General features: G+C 41.5%; 1 protein-coding gene across 1 annotated transcript in view; it reads left to right on the top strand.

Annotated features, from left to right (window-relative positions):
* Positions 1-23,492, top strand: part of UTP20 (UTP20 small subunit processome component) — a 129,843-nt gene that overhangs the window by 38,445 nt on the left and 67,906 nt on the right. The window contains exons 21-27 of the mRNA XM_075856698.1: positions 6,029-6,272; positions 7,929-8,120; positions 14,230-14,320; positions 16,817-16,902; positions 17,480-17,605; positions 19,431-19,597; positions 20,561-20,769. Coding sequence (XP_075712813.1) covers positions 6,029-6,272; positions 7,929-8,120; positions 14,230-14,320; positions 16,817-16,902; positions 17,480-17,605; positions 19,431-19,597; positions 20,561-20,769 — 1,115 coding nt within the window. The remainder of the gene's footprint in view (positions 1-6,028; positions 6,273-7,928; positions 8,121-14,229; positions 14,321-16,816; positions 16,903-17,479; positions 17,606-19,430; positions 19,598-20,560; positions 20,770-23,492) is intronic.

The following is a 23,492-nucleotide window of genomic DNA, read 5'->3' as shown; positions in this document are numbered from 1 at the left end:
CCCCTCTACTTTCACTGAGGTAGAAGTGGTCAGTAGTACTTGGTATGGGCCATCAAATCTGGGTTCCAGATGTTTCCTCACGTATCTTCTTATCACGACCCAATCTCCAGGTTGGAGGTGGTGAGTTCCAGTTTTGCCTTCTGGGTCTGGTAAAGAAGAAAAGACTAAGCCATGCAAATTAGTCAGCTGCTTATGGAGCTGGACAACATAGTCAGTTAGAGAAGCATACTGTCCATGTAATTCCTGTGGAAAGAAAAGTCCAGTCAGCGGTGGCCTGCCAAACAGCACTTCGAACGGTGAAAGTCCATGCATTCCCCTTGGTGTATGCCTCATTGCAAATAGAGCTAACGGTAGGGCTTGTACCCAAGTAAGTTTTGTTTGCTCACAGATTTTAGCTATCTTATTTTTTAAGATGCCATTTGCTCTCTCAACCTTCCCTGATGACTGTGGATGATATGGAGTGTGTAGCTGTTGATTAATTTGCAACCCTTTCAACATTTCTGCAAATACCTGCCCCGTGAAATGTGTCCCACGGTCAGACTCTACCGTCTCAGGTAGGCCGTATCTGCACACAATCTCAGATATTATTTTCTTAGCTGTCACTACAGCTGTTGCCTTAGCAACAGGCCATGCTTCTACCCAAGAGGAGAACATATCCACACATACTAAGACATACTCATAGACACCACATCTGGGTAGTTGAATGTAGTCTATCTGCAGTCTCTGGAATGGGTAATCAGGTTTTACAAGGTGTTTCATCTGTACCCTAGTCATTTTACCTGGATTGTGCTTGGCACAAATCATGCATTTCTTGCACCATTGTGTTGCAAATTGTGAGAATCCGGGTGCAAACCAAAATTTACTTACAATAGAAACCATTCCTCCTTTGGAAACATGAGATGGAAGATGAGATAAGTTTGTTAAAAACTGATATATAGCTGGAGGGGCACACAATCGACCATCCTCATGTTTCCAAACACCATTATCTGGCTTACAACCTGTCTTCCTCCATTTACTGTGTGTCTGGGGACCTGCCTGTTTTTGCAAAGTTATGAGAGTGTCCATTGTCAGATTTTGGTCATCATTTGGGGACTCTTGGATTATCAGAAAAGAAGCCTTTTTAGCCGCTTCATCTGCCCTGTTATTCCCCATAGTGATGGGATCTTTTGCTCGCTGATGTGCCTGACATTTGATAACAGCTATAGCTCTAGGTAGCTTTACATTTTTCAGCAGCTGCTGTATGAGGTCTGCATGCTTCACAACCTTCCCACATGAAGTTAAGAAACCTCTGTGCTCCCACAGAAAACCAAAATCATGCACAACTCCATAAGCATAACGGGAGTCCGTATATATATTTAGTCTTTCCCTCTGCCAGTTTACATGCCTTGATCAGGGCAAGCAACTCTTCACTCTGTGCAGAATGTATGCCAGGATCAAAGGTCTCATGGTATAAAACAGAGGTGTCTGGTGGTTTGGCTGCGAAGGACTGCTTATACATTATTACATTTATCACTTTTCCGGATTCAATCTAGAAATGACACAAAGTTGTTCTGCAATGTTATACAAAATATCTATATCAGCATATAAAGAACAATATTACATTTCTTATCTCACTAGCAGCTGTTCTCCACCTCCCCCTTCTCTTATCACACAAGTTGATTCTAAATTATATCGTATGGGAATTTACTATAAGGTCACTTGCAACTTTAAAACAACTACTACTTCTATAACTTCCTTTGCTTTAAACTTTACTTTATAAAATATGAATTTCCTCTGACAATCTCCTGCACTTTTACTTCAGTGTATTAACATTACATACATTTGTCTCTAAAAGATGCTAAAAAGATCTATGAAGATAATGAATATACAAAATAACTGAAATTATTACAGTATATATTCTATACTGACTACTATAAAGATACATTGGGCTCTTTGTTGCTTTCTAAAAGATGCTACAATCCATCTACTCCAATCTGCTTTGTCATTTGACTCTGTGATTCTGGATTTACAATCCCCTAGTAAGCTTACACCATTTTAACAGGTGCTTGCTCACCCATATGTCATACCTCAAAATTCATCTCCTCCTGTGGGGTCAGAGAAGCCTGCGGACGCCCTACTCTGTAATCTGGTGATCGGCCAGACCCTCGTTTGCCGTGACTGTTGCCCATAGCCCTGCTATGATGGAGGGGACTCCTACCCTTCTCTCTCAGTTTTTATTTTCACTAACAAACACTATGGCTATTGGCTGTTAGGGAAAGTCCCACACTACGTATCTCCTACGTACCCGTATACACTACACAAATATTCCAACTGAGCCAAATTACAACCAACTAAACAATAATCCCACAAAGGATCTTCTCATTATATCATCTATATCAAACAATCTAAGAAAGGTATCTTCTAAGCAGTATGATTTTTCATGAGGGAGACAAGCCAGGAGTAGCTTCAGGACACGCGCACTTTTTTGTCCTTCTGCTGCTCAGGCAGTGGTTAATAACAATTTACTTGACAAACACAGAAAAATAGAACAACAATCGTGTCTGAGGACGATAGGGTCCTCTTACTTATCACAGCACTGCCCCCACCATGCCTTCTCCGTAGAGGTGCGTCTTGAGGCAGTTTCAAGCACTCCGCCGTAAAGGCCTCTTTCACGCTGATGTGGCATGCACCAACATCCTCATTCATTCATTCACATACATATCAAAAAGAGGTTAGTACATTTAACAACTGTTTGAGGTTCTTGGCAACCGTACTCACGACAGAGAACAGAGGGACTGGGGACCAAAGGAAGAGAGAGCGAATGAGAAAAAAGTTTCTCACCTGTTTGATGGCGCCATTTCGGTCTCCTGTCCTTGGTTCCCATCCTGGTTCCGTTGCAGCCGCTTTCGGTTCCCGGGACTTTTCGGCACCAAAATTGTTGTGGATAATTCAAAGTCAAACAGTTGCTCCAGATTCATTCATATTTATTTCCTCATGAGAAGGTTTCACAGCAGTGTCATAATGATGTCACTCAGCAAGTGATGGCAGACGGCCTTTTACATACATTATGAGTGGGCTTATATACAGTTTTTTAGACTGAACTTTTACTACATCAGCTGTAATATATTCTCTTGAGTTTGCACAAAACAAATTACATTCACAATATTTTCTTAGCATTGCAATATTTTCCTATCAAGTAAGAAAATGGTAAGTCCTTATCATCTTCTGTATTCTGTAAGGAGGGCGTAGAGGGTGGGGTCTTGAGTCATCAGTTTTCCCTCAGCCTTTATTCTTGCTGATTCAATTCCTTAACACAGCAAAAACAGAAATGCATTCTCTCAAAATATCACTCTTAGGCCTCATTTACACGAGCGTATTATACGCGCGTGCGACGCGCGTGCTTTTCACGCGTGTCGTACGCACCTATAATAGTCTATGGGGCTGTTTAGACGATGCGTGAATTTTGCGCAGTGCGTTGCGTAAAACTCACGACGTTCTAAAATCGTGCGTTTTTCGCGCATCACGCACCCATTGAAGTCAATGGGTGCGTGAAAACCACGCATGCCGCACGGAAGCACTTCCGTGCGAACTGCGTGATTCGCGCAAGAGCTGTCAAACTCCTGAATGTAAACAGAAAAGCACCACGTGCTTTTCTGTTTACAAACATCCAAACGGAGTGTCAAATTCGAGATGAGCGCACCGAACTTCACCGGGTTCGGCCAAACTCGTTTTGACCGAAACCGGTAAAAAATGTTCGGGTACGCGACGTCAGGAGACAGTCTCTGTCCACGGTGCTGAAAGCGTTAAACTGGTTCAGCACCATGGACAGTGACTTCCGCTCCGAAAATCCATGAACCTGTAAAAAAAAAAAGACGTTCTGACTTACCGATAACTCCGGTCCGACCTCCCGGGATGACAGTTAAGTCCAAGTGACAGCTGCAGCCAATCACAGGCCAAGCACAGGCTGCAGCCAATCACAGGCTGCAGCGGTCTCATGGACTGTGGCGTCATCCTGGGAGGTGGGGCCGGATGACGAGAGAGGGACGCGTCACCAAGGCAACGGCCGGGAGACCGGACTGGAGGAAGCAGGCAGTTCATGGTAAGTTTGAACATCTTTTTTTATTCACAGGTTGGTGTATATTGTGATCGGCATTCACTGTCGAGGGTGCTGAAAGAGTTACTGCCGATCAGTTAGCTCTTTCAGCACCTTGAACAGTGACGGGCGTCGACTAGCCTCATCTCTATGATGGCGGCTGCGCGAAAATCACGCAGCCGCGCATCATACACGGATGACACACGGAGCTGCCAAGTGCCTTTTGCGCGCGCAAAACGCACACGCTCGTGTAAATGAGGCCTTATATTGAAGTTAAAATGGAGGTATAGAATAGAAGACAAAATGGTGGAATTAAATAATTTCTTTCACACATCTGTTTCTTGAAGACATGCAGTGATCACTATATGAATAACCCATGCTTCTATAAAGATCCACATTACGGCTTTAACATTAGCATTATGACTTCTGTTTATAACGAAGCCATGACCGTTTTTCCACACCCATTTCTACACTGATCCTGGCGAATCCCAAGGTACATCATTGACTGAGGCCTGTTGGGGTTCTGATATTTTTGACAGCAAGAATAGAACTCTGGATTGCCATCAAAAATACCCAAAAGGACATTGGGATCCCCTGACAGAGCCTAAAATATTCCTTTGATAGTATCCTCTTTGATATTTTCCTTATAAAATATTCGATCATATCTGATAAAATAATGTATTTTGTAATAAATGTACAATCACCAACAGGTACATTTTTCAGAAAAAAGCAACAATTCCACCATTGTTTTTTGGGGATTATTTTCACGCCGATCACTGTACATTATAAATAACTAGTTAATATTATTCTGTGGTTCAGTATGATTGAGGCAATAACAAATTGATATAGTTTTTCTTTAATATTTTACTACTGACAGGCACCCTATTTGACTAATAGGATTTCAAAGATGCCAGACCTGGGGGCTTTTGTTGGTCCCCCGGTTGCCATAAAAACCCCATCTGTTGAAACCTAGCTATTGACTGCAGCATCTAAGGGGTTATACAGCCTGAATGTGATCCAACTTTGTTTGGTGTTGCAGCAGGGTGTCGCTGTATGTTACGGCTGGTATCTGCTGAAGATGACACGGGCTTAGCTCCCAAATCACGCTCTCCCCATGTCGTAAATGTATGGCTCTATACCTTAAATCTCACTAACCAGCATTGTACCTTTACGACGCAGGGTGAGAAGGGGTTTACTAAAGACAGTCCCATGTCGTTTTTTTAAATTTATTTTTTGGTCCATGTTCGGTTTTCTCTTTTTTTCATGTCCTGTTCTTTCTGGCGCGTCTTTCTTGCTTTGGTTTGACACTTCTGAATTAGGGGTGTGTCAAAAGTACATACTACAATTCACATATAGCATTGCGGTATATTGCTCCCTGCATTTTAACCCACTGACTACACCATCTTGTTCGCTGAATACCTGCCCACTACACCGCCTAGCTCCAGCTCGGGAGATAGCCCTGCCCCACATATGGCACATGATAGCTGATGGTGCCATATTGGGTGTGCTTAAGATTGTGCTCAGACCTATTGCCACGTGAGCGATGACGTGTTTATTGGGTCAGTGCCATTACACGGTTTATCATGTGACCAATGTACGGGAGGTCACAGAGAAGAGGATGCAGTGGCGGGATCACGTCACCGCAGCTGGAATCCAACCTCAGTGGGCACCTCGGAAATGTAACTAAATTTAGTGAGTAAATAGAGGATTGAGGTAATAAAATAAAAAAATCTATGAATGATGAATTATGCAGCTTTTTTTGGCTCTAATTTGAGAACCCATAGGCCTAGGTAGGCCAAATGTAACTTCTGAATAGGGACTGTATACGCTCACCTTTGCAAACCTGATCGTGAATGGCGCTAAACTGTGTTCCACAGGCTTATATTCAGTCATTTTTATCTTGAACATATTTGTTCTGCGTTTCATAAAGGTTTTTTTTTTTAAATATTCCTACAGAAAGAGAACTACAAGATGAGCATAAATACGAGTTAAAGTGCAACCAAACAAAGGATTTTCCTGGCTTTTATGCAGGAGAAATTGGATATTTATACGGTGATATGCTGAAACGTAGAACAGATGTAAATCAGAGGACTGATTATACCAATTTTCGGTTTCTGCTCTGGAAAGCAATGTCCCTCTTCCCTGACAGGGTCGAACCACGGTCAAGAGAACTTTCCCCTCTTCTCCTGAGATTTATAAGGTAGAAATGTTTCGTTTAACAGCTGTAAAATGACACAGCTTTGTAAATGAAAGCTGTAAAGATTTATCAGTAAATCGTCTGCTCTCCATTGTTGAACTAATGGTACTTTTGATAAGTTAAACTCTGTAAATATGAGTAAGTTTGCCTAATTTTACAAGGAGTAAAAAAAAAACTTTAAAGTTAACTTCTCTTAAATCTTAATTTATAGTTCATAGTTTTAAAGTGGTTTTCCCGCTAAAGACATTCATGGCGTATCTGTGGGATATTTTAGAAATGTCTAATAGGTGCGTGTCCTTGGGTCCCCTGCTGTTTATACCGGCCATATTCAAAACATTTCACAGCTTTTATACTAAATGTGAACTGGAAATTTGAAGAAAAAGGTTGCAGCTTCTGGGACACGGCGCCAGGCTGTTAAGTAGTCAAATCGATGTATAGATTTTTCGATATCTTTATTGTTACTAATACACTACGCGTTTCAGGACCGGACAGGCCCCTTCATCCGGTTGATACAGTGTTTTACAAAAAGAGACTCCCTTTTATACACAAAAAAACAGGAAAGGGGAGGAATATGGGTTTCCTGGTTCCATATTCCTCCCCTTTCCTGTTTTTTTGAATTGTAGTACGACTGTTATTTTGAAAAAAAAAAAGATTCCATTGTTTTTTCCCAGTCTTTTGTGTATAAAAGGGAGTCTCCTTTTGTAAAACTGTATCAACCTGATGAAGGGACCTGTCCGGTCCTGAAACGCGTAATGTATTAGTAACACTAAAGATATCGAAAAATCTATACATCGATTTAACTACTTACCGGTTTGCCGCCGTGTCCCGGAGGCTGCAACCTTTTTCTTCAAATTTCCAGTTCTCGTTTACCACGGGTATAGAGGCTTCTACCCGTTGGATAGCAGCGGGGGGCAGCCGACTCCACAAAAAGAGATCTTCTACGTTATATATGCGAAGCAGTAGCGTTGTGCCTACAGGTGCACAACACGATTAGGCGAGTAAACAAACTTACCTGGCATTGCTTCAATTGTTTTCCTCCGCCCCCTTTTTTTTTCCCTTCACATATCTTTATACTAAATGTAGCACCATTGAAAAAGGTGTCAACAATCCCATATTTTCTCAGTAAGGAAAATAAATGCGTATCGTAGTGGCACCTACTTTGTTCTATTTTTACTAAACATAAGTATATACTATGCATATAAATGACCTCTGTTTGGCTGTATTGCATTCCAAGGGAAATAGAAGTACTGCCCCCTCTGCTATTTTACTGAATTACTTAGAGGGGAAACTGCAGCTGCCTCCCCGTCCTCTCTCTACTCTTTACACTTTATTTACGGTTTAGGAAAAAAAATATATATACGTACGCTGTAAAATGCATCAACTATGTTTGTAGGGTGCGTCCAGACAACGCAGGTTTCACATCGCAAATCCACAGCAATTTACAATAAAATTCAAGTGGATGGGATTTTCAAAACTCCATCCACACACAGTGGAAATAATCTGCTCTGAAAGTAGAGCATGCTATAGATTTTTTTTCTGCAGACTTCAAACTTTGCAATGCATAGGGCTTGAGACCTGCAGCTAGTCCGCCACTAACCTATACGGATTTAGCTGCAGAATGTGGACGCCTCCTTAGTTTGTTGCAATTATTCTTTTCAGCAATGAATACTATCCAGCAGACTTGTTTGTGGCCCCTTCCCAAGACCTTCGGAAGTTTGACAAAGTAAAAGATTGTACAGGGGAGAGAGGCATTGTTGAAGATGTAGCAATGGAAGAAGAAGACAACACAGAGTTAGAGGAGATTGACTTTATTGGATCACAGACAAAAAAAACCAGAAGAGCTGCCTCAAAGTGAGTGTTTAATTTCAATGCACTTGAATGGTATTTTCTGAACATTAGATGGTTCTAGTATCATAAGGAAGTCTAGTTCCATATGGTGGCTGTGTCTTCAAGTTTACTTTAGTTTGTTGACATTGCACTTGTAGGTTTCTGGAATGTGCAGTTTATAGTATCATAAGTGCAGCTCATATTAAACTCCATGTTTTTATTTGACAGCTATATTGACTACTTTACTAATCTTTGGTAGGGGTTTGTTATGTTCTCATGGTTCTACTGTATGTCAATGCTCCGTTATATTAACTAAGAACTATTTTGTATTTCAAGTACAGCAATCATTTTGAGAGTTTAGCAAAGAATTCTTAATTAAAAATTAATTTAAATGATCAGATATAATAATGTATTACTGTATGTTAAGATGTTATCAAGAAAGAAGTTGACACAGCTTCTTAATCCTTTATGTGCAGTTTTTCAATTGCTGGTTCAGGTGTTTGTGCTCTAGAGTTTTCCCCTACCTTCAGTGTCTTGCACAATAAGCTACTTTCAGTCAGCCATAATATATTCCCACCTGGCTAAAAACTCTTGCCAGCCAGAAGCTTACATGTCTATTCAGTATATCCATGACCGCATCGCTATAAGACAAATTGTATAACACGACAGGCTTAGATAAACTGCTACACCAGTACACTTTCCCTGGATGTTACTTTATCAGTAAATTCAATGCTGTGAGGCATGGAACCTGTATCCATGTTTGTTCTGCAACAGGCCTGCCCTCCAATACTTTTCCTCTATCATACGTAATAATCTATATAAAAGTCTGAATAATAGTCACACAGTTACTATTCACGGAACAATACAGTGAATAAAGCAGCCGAGTAAAAAATGATTTTTAGTGACTCACAGGTGACGTCTTCCCTGATTGGAGTCATTCTCTCTCCCCTTCTCCATGCAGCACAGACCACCATGATGACTTCTACCAGCTATGACTCCTCAGAGTCTGTTGCACCAACAGCTTTATTTCCTCACCTTTCCAGCACATTCTCTTTTCTTCACAAGCTCCCAATCCTGCTGCCCCTTTTACAGTGCCATCCTACTGCTAGCCCCATTAGTGTACCTGCTGTGCTAACCAGTGTCCCCAAATACTGTACTGTAAAAATACAGGTTGTCCCCCAGAAAAAAAACTAGTACCAGACAGATAGTGCCCACAAAATCATATTACCATACAGGACAGGTAGTAAATAGTGAAATAAAGTGACCCAGACAGTGCCCAAGACAATAATTGTCAATAGCAGGTACACCCTACAGTAATAATTCTCACACAGTGCCCCAAAAATTAAGCTAGAGCCCCTTTAAAAATTATTATTTTTGGTAATGCTAGAGGATGGAGGCCTATTATCATTGTATTTAATTCCAAATGCAGTTTTTTTCATACCAGTAAGGAAATATTCACACATAGTGGTTGAGGTGGGGTTAAAAACTACATGAAAATCCCCATCTGAATAAACATGCAGTTTTGCCATGATTTGCTGCAGTTTTGTTATGCAATAATTGAATTTGCGGATTTTATTCGCTAAACGTATAAAATAAATGTTTCACCTGTAAAAAAAATTTTAGAGAGTGCGGCCGATTACCGCAAGCGGTTTTGGTATATTTTTTTAACCGTACCTCAACTAATACGTGTAAATATACCGTCGTATTAAAAACTCATGTGAGAGCGCCTGGCAAGCCAAGAATATCAAATAAATTGGGTCCTTAAATGTTCTGATTGTATGTGCATAATTCTTCTGTATTAAAACATGCAGCAGAAATAAGCATCTCAAGTAGAGTAACTGTTTTCATACTTTTCTGCTTTATCTCACAGCCTCATTAACTTTACAGCATTTTTAAGTTAGTGATCTTATTGAGTTACACAGTCTAAAAAAACTTCCTCATTAGCATTTTCCGTATGAGCAGTTTTAGTTCAGTTTCTGTGCTTAAGGCATTAACTCAAGGTGCTTATTAACCCGTTACAAGTTCACATTTCAGACGATCTCATAGAGTGTAGCGGTGGAGCATATTATTCAATTGTGCCAAAAATTGTCATTAAAGGGTTGTTCTGGGCTTTTATCTTTATTATCTAGTCCTCTTGTTGACGAAGTATAAAGAAGGCTTTCCCAATACATGTTATAAAAAAAAATATGGACTGCCTCCCTGCAGTGCTTAGATCCGTACATGGGCTCCCCTCTCACTGTCTGTGCCACGTATGGGGCACCCCTACATTGCCCAGACAAGTTGTTCCCGCTACAGCCACGTCACACACGGACAGCATATGACACAGCCGCAGGCTGGGCTATATGGCCTAAAAATAAAGTCTAACTTTTTATTCAAACTTAAAGAGGTTTTCCACTTTCTGACAACTGATGATCTATCCACCGGATAGGTCATCAGTATATGATCGGTGCGTGTCCGACACCCAGACCGATCCGCCACTCCGGCTGCCTCCAGGCACCGGATGATATTGCCGGAAGCAGTTGACTTCGGTCAAAGAATAGCGGTCGAGCTACAGTACTGCAGCGCTGCTCCTATTCAAGTGAGGAGCTGCAGTTCTTCCGAACGGCCGCTATGCAGTGGTCGGAGCCAACTGCTTTGGGCTCCAACTACTGCATAGCGGTCCAAACATCCGATGCACGGAGGCAGGCGGAGTAGCGGATCGATGCTGGGTCCGGTTGTCGAACACGCATATACCGGTGGATAGGTCATCAGACCCCTTTAAAAGCTATGTTCACCTCTGTTAGCAATTTTCCATTTTAGTTAAATTAATACATTTTGTTTAAGCAATTTTAAAACTCACTTTTATTTTAGATCTGATCGATATATGCCGGATCCTGTGTGTCAGAGACACGCAGGACCGGCACTCAGCCGAGCCGTCAGTTTGCTTGGCCCCCTACCGATCAAAACTTCTGACATGTTGCTATGACATGTCAAAAGTTTTTTTAAAATTTAGTTACTTTAATGCTTTTTTAGGCCCCCAGCTGCCAGGATCTGATGTCGTTGTTGATAGTATCATCTAAGGAGTTAAAGGGGTTGTCCGGTCATAAGAAATTGATAGCCTATCCTGAGGATAGGCCATCAATATCTGATCAGTGAGGGTCCGATTAGCTGTTTTGAAGAGGCCGCTGCACTCGTACAAGCGCTGTTTCCTCTTCATTATGGTCACTGTTCGTACTGTAAATCGCTGACACATTTGTAGTTGCGGTCCACAGTATTACAACCTCCTCTCATTTACTTAAATGGGAGAAGGCTGTAATACTGTGAACCACCGCCACGTGTGTCGGCGGTTCACAGTACGAGCAGATAAGGAATGAAGGGGCACAGTGCCTGCACAATAACCACGGCCGCTTCAAAACAGCTGATCGGCGGGGCTGCCAGTAGTTGGACCATCACCGATCTGATATTGATGGCCTATCCTGAGGATAGGACATCAATTTCCTATGACTGGTCAACCCTTTTAAATGTCTGATCGCCGTTTTTGTCTGGCCGTTAGAGTGGGGTATCTGCTGTGTAGTACTGCTAAAACCCGCATTTGATGGCACGGGCACAGCTTCTGAGCCCGCACCATCACTGCACCATAATAGGGAGTGACCCGTGACGTACTATTACGGCGCAGGGTGGGAAGGGGTTAAGTTATAGAGGGTAACTCCCCCTATGACGTCCATATGCCCTGAAAGGGTGTGTCCCATGATTAAATATATTTTTCTGCAAGAACGTGTAAAAAAAAAAATTGTGTCTCTAGATATCGTTACAAACTTGTTATGGTGCCGCCTGGTGTTTTGATTCCATCGCAAAACATCAACCTAATGTGTCCAGTAATGTTGAGAAGTAGCTTCTTCTAGTTTGCTGATTGTTATTAGCTGGCCTGCACAATAGCAGGAATCACTCCTCCGCCTGTGTAGAAGGGGATCCGGGCAGTAGGACTGAGCATGTTTGACTACTAGTATTCAAATCGTTAGACGGATGTTCAAAGAAGGAATCAGAGGGACTCCGGGAGACACCAGAACCACAGTAATATCTATAAGAAACACACCAGAAGTCGTTATCCAAAGATGACCAAAAATGGCACCCTCATGTGGTGATAACGACAATTACATCTAAGTTCACTATGTATAAGTGATAATAAACCTGTCCTGTCACCTGTCATATAGTGACCAAAATGCATATGTATATAGAATAGTAGCTGTATATCTGTATATGAAATATACCTTCTTTCATATAATGCAATATACAGCAGTGTAGAGGAGGAAGGTATAACTGGATGAAATAGTAATATGCAAAGAAACAAATAACTAAACAAACAGCACATGTGCAGAAGCATGGAAATGCTTATACAAGGATGAAGTACCTACAATATCCTGGGTCCTGCGTAATGGCGCTTGGTGTATGGCGGTTTGCCGCATGTGGAGGCGCTGTCAGTATAACAGAATCCTCCCACTTCTATACACCGCAATGAGCGGTGTAATGCGTCACATTGTTTTGATTTATTCTATAGTGCCTGATGAAGGTCAGAGACCTGACCGAAACGTCGCACTTATACTGGCATAATTACTAATATTAAAAATGTATCTTTGGATAACTACTTCAGGTGTGCATTGTACCTTTTCTTTATACTATCGGGTTAGGCCCCTACGCATGCACCCATACGAAAACCTAGTACGACCTGAACACCTTCAAAAACAGTAATATCTAGACACAGGAACTTTTTATTTTATTTTAAATGATTTGAAAAATTGTTCTGTGTTGTAAAATTACATTTTTATTTATCATGGGGACAACCCCTGTAAAGTGGTTTTCTGAGACATAAATATTGATGGCCTGTCCTACCCATGAGATAACAAATGCTGGTGCACCTTACTTTAAAACACTGCATTGTGCCATTCTCCTGTTACTCCTCCTCGAAATACGAGTAAATTGACAATTAGGCATTACCTTCCCCTTGTCAGTAGGGTTTGTCCCTACACAGTTCTCACTCAGTCAGCACTGATTGGGCACACCCAACTGACAATGGTAATGGTTGTCTAATTACTCCTACATTTTCAGGAGGATTAACAGATGAATGGCACATGCAGTGTTATAAGAAAATATTCCCCAGAATTGTTGTTTTATGGGGCATGCAAGATTTACTATAACAGACCTGTCGGGAGAGCTGACAGGTCCTTTTTAAGTCACACCTAGCCTGACATTATAAAACGCAATTATTTTTTTGGGAAAAGCAGTTGAGAATTAACATGCTATAAATAAGTAAATGAATACTAATCTAGATTAGACGGAATGTGTTGAACAGATATCTGCATACTTCTAGTTCACAGTTGAAGGCCCGGCAGCACTAGATCCAATTGTTAAAGGGGTATTCCCTGAAACAAAAATGATAACCTATCCCCAGAATAGGTGATAATTTTCTGATCACTGGGACCCCCACCGAACGTGAGAACAGGGGATCTGAACCCTCCGTTCCTCACTGCACCGCTTGTTATGAGAAGGAGCTTGAATGGAGTGCGGTCGAGCATTCACATGTCGCTTCATTCAAGGTCTATGGGACTGAAGTAAACAGCCAAGCACTGTACTCGGCTGTTTGTCATTCCCATAGACTTGGAATGGAGCGACATGATTGAGTGACGACACTGTGGTCGAGCAGCGAGGAGGGGCAGGGGGTTCTCGATCGGTGCAGGTCCCAGCGATACTGGGCATAGGGGATAATTTTTGATTCTGGTACAACCCCCTTAATGATTGAACCAACCATTCACAGCCGCACACTCCTCCCTCTCTCTCTGTATGATCAGTGCAGGGAAGGACATCACATGCAGCTTCCTGACCGTGCACCGCACGACCACTACATATAAAACCCTTTATTTTACACTAGACAACCAGGGAGCCAAATATTAACCCGCTAAGATACCCTAGACCATTAACCCCCCCCCCCCTATTATAGATCATCATGTTTAAACCCTCTACCCTAGACCATCACAGCTAGTGACATTTACCTCTGCACGACACTACACTAGACTACCAAGGAACATTTTATTTATCATGGAAACTGTTTTTGCCTCAATTTTAAAACTGATTTTTTTCCAATATTTTTCTTAATCTGTAGGGAACTTCTAGCTCATTTAGGAGTTTTTTCCAAGTTTTCAAATCCACGTGCCTTATATCTGGAACCCCAGCTACATGAGCTCTATACGCAGGTAATCATGGTATCTATGTATATGTAATTGAATTTGTTTCTTTTAATGAACGATAAGATAATATACCATTACTCCATGTCAACCCCTGTCAAACAGCGGTAAGTGACCTTCTATATTTTTCTGTAACTAATATAGTTGTATAATTTTATTACTCACACTATTGTGTCAATAAAGAGATAATAGCCCATTAAAGTTAATGCCATCTGTGCAGTTTAGCTATCCTGTGGTGCCTTCTAGTTTATTGACTTCAGGGAATGTATGACTGTACTTTGTAACCCGCTTATATCCACTGCTTAATGTCAGCTCTGTCGTCAAGTAACCACAGTCCATATGTACAGTATATTACCTTATAATTGGATTATATAAATAGCCAATGAAAAGAAGTGAATCATTTCTGCGTCACTCGTATTTAGTGACCGTCTGAAATTCCTAGCACTTTGTCTGGGACCCAACTTAACGAAGATCCTTTCTGCATGACTGGTCTACTCCAGTGCTGATGTAGTACTTTTGAAATTGGCACAGGAAGATGTAGCTGCATTAAGAAGAACATACAGCAGTGCAGGTCCTAGAAGAAGATGGGTACATTGGATTACATGGGCAGTCATGAGGCTAGCACATTTGTAAAAGCACTGCTGTAGCAGGCACATTTATATAGGCACTGTAAGCTGAATTCACACAGTGTATTCCGCACTGAATCTGTAGCAAAGTACAGTACAATGCATGTGGATGAGGTTTTAAAAACTTCTTCCACATTTAGCGGAAAACATACATACATTCATACTACATTGTCAAAAAACATTAACCGTGATTATATGGGAAATGACTACAAGGTATATTACTGATTTTATTCTAATGTGTAAGCAGTCTGCAATGAGTAGTACTATTTGGAATGATTCAGGGAAATAATTTCCATAACACTTTCTGGTCACTCGGGCTGAAAATACAGGTAGGTGTGAGGTTATAGCTAAGACTGGTTTTGGAGCTGTGGTCTGGGTAGTAAGGAGTGAGGCTCTCATTTGAAAAATTACTTTGGCTTTTGCTTCTATGTTCGTGATATCTAGCCATTGTTGTGGCTTCCAAAAGGCAGTTAGCTGGCCACTCAAGCAGTTAGAATGAATTGAACAACATAGTCTTCTTCAACCAACCCTATGAATATTAATTTCACTAGTCCATAGGATACAAAAGGCAAATTAATTTCCCTGATATTCTGTTCAAAAGGTCATCTCATTCCCTGGCCTTTCCCAGCATGTCATAACAAATGGCGAACCACATACTGATTCATTCATTGGTGAAATTTAAGACATGTAATGCGCTATGTATATCCTTATTTAAAGTAAATCTCCACCTTTCTAACATATCCTTTTTAGGTACAAAATTACATGCCAATTTAATCTCAATATAACTTTGATACAGAGCTATAAATTCCCTACTTAGGCGTTTTAAGTTATAAACAACTCCTGGCTGCCTGAAGTGACTACTGGAGGGAGCTCACTGCATACTGATACATTGAACTCCATAATAGAGCAATATGTAGTGAGCTCCTAAGCTCCCTCTAGTGGCAGAAACTTAACAAAATAAAAAAAATACTTAATAAACAATATTACCAAGTGTTGACCAATATATGGCGATGTTTTGGATGAAAATTAAAACTAAAAGGGGGTTGTTTAGCTTAGGATTTTTTTTCTCCACACATCCTATTAGGGAATTCATAGTTAATAAAGGGGCATCCTTTGTAGCTGCTCTCCACTCTGGCTTAAAAATCTTAACAAAGTATCTCTCTCAATCTGGAAGACCTGTCCTGCCCTTCATTACACAGATAACCCATTGATTAGAATGGGCACTGTGTAGTGTTTTTCTTTTCCCCTCTGGTGGTGCTGTAGGGAAAGTTAACGCTTACTGCAAGGGGTGTCACCGGGAGAGATATTGTGATTGGTTTATTGTCAAGGGACCCTTCTAAGGCTACATTCAGACGAGCGTGAGCAACCTCGGACGTAAAAAACTGCAGTTTTTCACGTCCGAAGTGCACCCATGCGTGTTGTGTTATCACGGATCCCCCATAGACTAGAGTCTATGGAGGAATGCGTGAAACGCAAGGAAATAGGATATTGCCTATTTTTTCACTGACCCGTCACACGCTCCATTAAAACATTGGTCGTGTGAACGGTCCCATTGAAATACACATGTCCGCTGACGGCCGTTGTTTTTAACGACCGTCACCCGAACGACTTATACGCTCGTCTGAATGAGCGCTTAGAAGTAGGCGTTGTTCAAACTGGACAACCCCTTTAAAAAGTGCAACAAACAAACAAACCAAAAAACATACCGTTTTGTTTTTTTTTTGTTTTTTTTTTGTTTCTCCCCCCCCCTTCTATTTGACATTATGCAAAAGAACTAAAATCACAAAAGTTCTGACTTTCTGCATAGGCTGCAATGATGAAATACAGATGTTTCAAATATTTTGTGGTGCTTAATTCATTTCTCATCTTCTCTCTCCAGTTGTTGTGTCATCAAGATCAAAACGTACAAAAAATTGCCTTGGATTGTGTGTTGAGCTACAAACACCCACATGTTCTGCCCTACAAGTAACTATTTTGATTATTTCCACTTCCTATATTTTAAGATACCAGATTGGCCCTGTAGAAGACACCTTTTATAACAGAAATAGATTTTGACATATATTCCTTTTCTATACCCCCTCCCCCCCCCCCCCCCCCCGTTGCTGTTTTTACTGGGTAGGTGGAACCAAATGTGCAGCCTCCCTCCACTGAGATCATTGGCAGTTATGGAAATGTTAGTGCTTATGTGGCCACCGCTTTAGTGATATTGGAAACGAGTCCATATCAGTTGTGAGAAACATTCATTAAACAAACACTTCGGATATATTATCTATGTTCATTGATCACTGGTCCGCTAAATCAGTACAAGTGTCAAGGATTAAAAGTAATTTAGCAATACTGTCCGATGCCAAACTCTACCACATGCCCATATTTTCTATCCGTACCAAACACACAGTCCCATGTCTGGTATGCATTATCTCACACAGGCCCTGTACCTGCACCTAATTTTTTTTCTTTGCATTGTAAGGCCAAAATTCGAATTGTTTGCTTTTTACTTCATTTGAAATATTGGTAAAATGTTGTTTTTCTTCTAATTTTACAGGGAAAACTTGCAAAGGCTGCTGGAAGATAAAAAATTTAAAGAGGAAATTATCCATTTCAGCATTTCAGAGGAGAGCTCTATAGTCAAGTCAATGCATAGATCAGACCTAATCCCTGTGCTTATGAGGTAAGTACAATGTACAGAAAGACAACCCATGCAGTAACTCACAGTACTGAAGCAGAAATGTTTGAACTACCTCTAATTTTGGCGTTTCAATTGTCCTGCTTGACATCTGCCTTCATTCCTCACTTCAAAGTTTCAAGATTGTTATTTATTTGCTGTCCAAACCTCCGGAGAGTGGATTTTTTCCTCCAGCTGTGTCTGTCTGTGGCTATAGAAGGAAGGAATAATCTACCTAATACACAGACTTGTCACGTTGTGACCACCAGCTAATATCTAGAGTAACCGCCGCGTGCGGTATGGACAGCAGCTAGACGGGCTGGGAGCGACTCAATAAGGCGATGTTAGGTCGTCTCCGGTATCTGGAACCATGCCGGCTGCAGTCTATCCAACATTTGCTGGAGGGTGCGTGGGCGAGGATCCATAGAGCGAACAAGACGATCGAGGTGGTCCCACAGATGCTCAATTGGGTTAAAGTTTGGTGAATTAGGGGGCCAGGGAAGTACTTGGAAGTCTTGGTCCTGCTCTTCCAACCTCTTTAGGACGTTTCTAACCGTGTGACACGTCACATTTGTTTTTCTGGAAGATTCCATCTGCCCCAGGTAAGACAAACGGCATGTATAGGTGGACATGATATGCAAAGATGGGTTCATACCGAAATCGGTTCAGAGTGCCTTCCACATGGATGAGTCAGCCCAGAGAATGCCATGAAAAAATTGTCCCCAGACCATAACGCTGCCGCAACCAGTTGTGTTCTTCCAGCAATGGTGGCAGGGTGTTTGTTCTCTGTTTCTCGCTTGACACGCGAACGTCTAGCCGTTCGATGAAGCAGAAAATGTGACTCATCCGAGAAGGCAACAGTTTGCCAGTCATCGGTGGTACAAAGCCGATACTGCCGTGCATATTGAAGCCTTTTTTCTTGATGTACCTTTGTTAGCATAGGAGCAGTGACCATCCGTCTGCTTCGGAGCCCCATACACAGTAGGGTTCACTGAACTGTTTTAGACACACGTGCGGTAGCCCCCTGGTTGCTTTTCACGGTGAGCTGCTCCACTGTAGCGTGTCATTCGGCCCTCGCGCACCTTCGTACCCAACGTTGACCTCTCACATCAATGGCATGTGCTGTTCCGTAGTTTCCACATTGGTTATTCCCAATGCTGCCATTTTTCTACTCATGATACACTTTTACCACCGCAGCACGCAAACAGTTCACAAACTGCGCTGTTTCAAAAATACCTTCACCCTTGGCCTGAAAGCCGATAATCATCCCTTTTTGCAACTCTGATAAAGCGCCCCATTTATCGATGGCATCAATGAGTGATATGTGATCAGACAGCCTATCACACACCTTATATACCCACCAAGCCAGCCCACGACATATCTCTTCCTTCATGGGCTACGCGCTGCCGATGTCGAAAGTAGGAGGTGGTGATAATATGACTCGACTGTGTATGTATAGTGCGCTACACTCATTTACTGGATACACTATCTGACCGTTTGAGCTACTCACTATTATGAAAAAGATCAGGGAGCTTCCTTCTCTGTAAGCAGATGTGTATTGTTGGCCTTTTAGTAATCTAGTTTACCATCCTTCTCGTGTAGGCCTATAAATCAGTGTGTTCAACCACCAACTATAGGTGGAAGCGCAAACAGAGGAATTACATAAGATACAGACATGACAATGTTTTATGTGATCGCTGCTAATAAATAAGTGAACATGATTCTGATACAATGCAATTACTATATGTAATATCAATGTGTAGAATAGTTACCTACACATTACATGTGATGTGTTACCCATGTATGTTTTCTTTGTTCACCTTGTTTATAGAATATTGTACGGACGCATGAGAAGCAAAACAGGCAGCAAAACGCAGGGCAGATCAGCTGCTGGCACACGAATGTCCATTGTTCTCCGTTTCTTAGCTGGTTCCCAGTCTGAAGAGATTCGGTTGTTCCTAGATCTTCTGTATGAGCCAGTGAGACATCTGAAGGATGGTATATTATTTACTGTATATAAATGCATAATATTACTTCACCTGCTGTTAGCAAGTACCCCTATTAGTAACTGAATCTGGCTGATATCCGAAGGACCATCTTGAAAAACCCCCGGCGATCAACTATCGCCAGGGGAACCTTCGGGCTGCCAGACATTGCAGACAATTTAGTATTACCTGGCGAACATTCAGATGAAGACTATACGTGGGTTTACATGGGCAGAATTCTGCCCATAACGAGCACCTATCAATGATCTAACGAGATGATTGACGGTCGTTAACAGGCCCTTTTGCATGGGGCAATGCTACAAACAGTCGCTCAGTCCCCATATATTTTCCATTATTGGCAGCAGCACATCCCATGTTTACACGGGTAAATGTGCTGCCGACGACAATGATTTTATAGCCTGATCGCTGACCTGTTTACAAGGGCCAATATTGTAGGCCTGTGTAAATGGGCCTTTAGTAGCTCTCCATTCTTGCTCATAGAGGGGGGTCCCAAATTGCTCCCCATCTCTATTTTTGATGTCCATTTTCTATTTATTACATATGAAAAGGGGTTAGACACAAAACACACTGCATTTCAATTTAGTACTTTCTGTTTTTGAAGTGGTTTAGGATAGAAAAAAGCGCTCAAAGAATACTTGTGACATTTCTACACGTTTGTCATCAAATGTCTGTATTTGTGTTCTATGAAACCATATATAGCCGGTGCATTCTGAGGGTATGTTCACATGGAGTTTTTTGCCGCGGAAACGGATTTCAATGGGGGGGCGGAGGCATTTTTCCCGCGAGCGGGATAAAGAAGCCACCTGCCCTTTCTTCGGGCGTTTCCGTCTTTGACCTCCCATTGACGTCAATGGGAGGCAGAGAAATCAAACAATATATATTCTTCTCATCTCTGTTTTGTTTTTGGTTTCTATGCTGATGATATTCTGACGTCTAATTCACATTTGCTTTGCAGGAAGCTGCCTGGCTCTGGTGCAACAGTCTGTGGAACAGGCGGACCTCTCTAGGGTTCTGCCTCTTGGACGACAGCACAGCTTATTCAATAGTTTAGAGCATGTTCTTAAAAATTTAGGTCACTTGATCAGCCCGTACTTACCCGAGATGCTCCAGATTATACTTTGCATGACAGCCGCCGTATTTCATATTCTTCAACAGCAGGAACAGGTAAGGTTTTTTTGTAGGTACAATTTGCCCCTTATCAGATTAATGTACAGTAATTTCCATAATGTACATTACCAGAGAAAGCTCTGTAGATGCTGGGAGATTTTGTTTCAGCCATCAAAATGATAAATTCCGATCTGGATTAACCCCTTCAGCAGCCTGTTTTGGCCTTGTGGAGACAGACGATTTGTTCAAATCTGACGTTACTTTATGTGGTAATTACTCTGGAATGCTTTTACCTATCCAAGCGATTCTGAGGTTGTTTTCGCGACATATTGTACTTTATGTTCGTGAAAAAATGTGGTCGATTTAAATGGAAAAATAGCAAAATGTTGAGAAAGTTAGCAAAAATTAGCACTTTTCAAAGTTTAAATGTAACTGCTTGTAAAACAGATAGTAATACCACACAAAGTAGTTACTGATTGACATTTCCCAAATGTCTACTTTGTTTGCATCGTTTTTTGAACATAATTTTTTTTTCTAGGACGTTACAATGTTTACAACTTTAGCATCAATGTCTCACATTTTCAAGAAAATATCAAAAGGTTATTTTTTCAGGCACCAGTTCAGTTCTGAAGTGGTTTTGAGGGCCTTATATATTAGAAACCCCCCATAACTCGCCCCGTTTTAAAAACTGCTCCCCTGAATGTATTAAAAACAGCATTCAGAAAGTTTCTTAATCCTTTAGGCGTTTCACAGGAATTAAAGCAAAGTAGAGGTGAAGTTTACAAATGTAATTTTTTTTTGTTGCTGAAATTCATTTGTAATACAATTTTTTGTGTAACAGAAGGTTTTTACCAGAGAAACGCACCCAGATTCTGTGGCCCTAATGGACCTAAACACAGATTTTCCGGCCTCCTTTTCTTTTAGAATATATTTTAGGCACCATATCCGATTTGAAGAGGTCTTGTGGTGCCAAAGCAGTGGAAACCCTCCCAAAATGATGTAGTTTCCATTTTAGAAACTACACCCCTCAAGTAATTTTTCTAGAGGTATAGTCAGCATTTTGACCCCACAGGTTTTCTGCAGATTTTAGTGGAATTAGGCCGTGAAAATTAATATCAACATTTATTCCATTAAAATGTTGAAATTTTCAGTTTCACAAAGGATAATGAAGAAAAAAAAGGGCTGCCCCTTCTCTCTATCCAGCACTGATAGAGAGAAGGGGCTGATTAGTGCAGTGCAATATAGCAGAGAGAACGGGTCCGTAAATACTGGTGGAATACGGCGATGGCGTTTGCGGGCCGCTAATGGGTGACAGAGGGAGCTCCCTCGCTCTGTCAAAAGATTTAAATGCTGCGGTTGCTACTGACCGCGTCATTTAATGGGTTAAACAGCTGAGCTTGAAGGTTTTTTCCATCTCAGCTGTTGCAGCGGGAGCCCGGCTGTTCGTCGCAGTTGGGCTCCGCTTCTGTGCCCACGCGATCGCCATCACGTACATGCACGTGGGAATGCGCAAACATGCTGCATTCCCTGACGTGCATACTCGTGAAAGTGTGGGAAGGAGTTAACATCCTCCTCTGAACCCTTTAGTTGACAAGTTGTTTATGTCTACAGGATCACACCATTCTTGGCATACACTCGACACCTTTGAGAGAACCCCACAAAGTTGGCAGGTTTTTAAATCCTGACCCTGGCTAGTTTAGCACGGATGACAACGCCTGGTTTGAAGTCGCTCAGATCGCTCGATTTTATTTTTCCCCCAATCTAATGTGGAGTCACACTGATACTGATTGACAGAATACTTGCTTACTTGATTTTATGCTGCACTCCGGGGTCACGTTTTAAATTTCCATAGAAAGAAACTCCAATGGAGAAAGAGCAGGTGTCTCTTCTAAAGAGGTCATTCAGTGTATAAATGCTGCGTTCATCTGGCTGTAGAGACATGGTTAGTAGTAGCTGGTTAGTCTTGGTGATGTGTTCTCAGAAAGATTTGAGGAATTCCTGTTAGTACCTATCAGGGCCTGGGACTTTTCTGTTGCTAAGGGGTTTGCGCATTTTTTTATTTCCTTGTTATTTATCTCTGAGTTTGAGAGATCTTCTTGCTCTGCGGTCAACAAGGGTAGCGCAAAGGCCCTTTTGCACTGGTCAATTATCAGGCAAACGAACATTTACAGAACGCTCGTTCCCGATCATTGCCCTGTGTAAAATTCATGAAATGAATCTGAATATACACTAACTATATGTCTAACAAGACACACAGGGAGCATTCAGTTGTTAACATTCTTATACATTAATTTATGTAACGTAAATGGCGTTTACCAGCTAAAAGTACGGCTATGATGAAGAGATCTGGGGCAGTAAATGTCAGCTGTAAAGTTATTCTCGAACCTCTTTGACTGTGGCTGATGGGAAGCCTTGATTTCATAACGGTCTGTGTATACCCAAACTGTATGTGTCAACTCTCCTGGATTGTTTCTGTTTGGCTGTAGCTGTGAATCACTGAATGATTGGCCAAACTGAAGATATCTCTGGTGCCAATCTGTTGCCGGACACTGCTAATGGGGGCAGGCAGGCTGCTGTTATGGAGCATGGGCAGTAATTAAAGATGGGGTTAGATGTCCCATCTAGTTTCTGAGACATGTTCTCAAATGTCTCCAAATATGATTTTGGGGCCTCTTTTAGATGAGCATATTTGTAAACATTCGTAATATTGATCCGTAATACGGAAGTATTATAGATATTCCATCAGAATGTCATCAGTACTTTGTGTTACTGATCCGTAA

Source organism: Rhinoderma darwinii, chromosome 3 (genome assembly GCF_050947455.1).
Source record: "Rhinoderma darwinii isolate aRhiDar2 chromosome 3, aRhiDar2.hap1, whole genome shotgun sequence".
In the NCBI taxonomy this organism is placed as follows: Eukaryota; Metazoa; Chordata; class Amphibia; order Anura; family Rhinodermatidae; genus Rhinoderma; species Rhinoderma darwinii.
The sequence above is the reverse complement of the archived record's forward strand: the minus strand, read 5'-3'. Positions and strand labels throughout refer to the sequence as shown.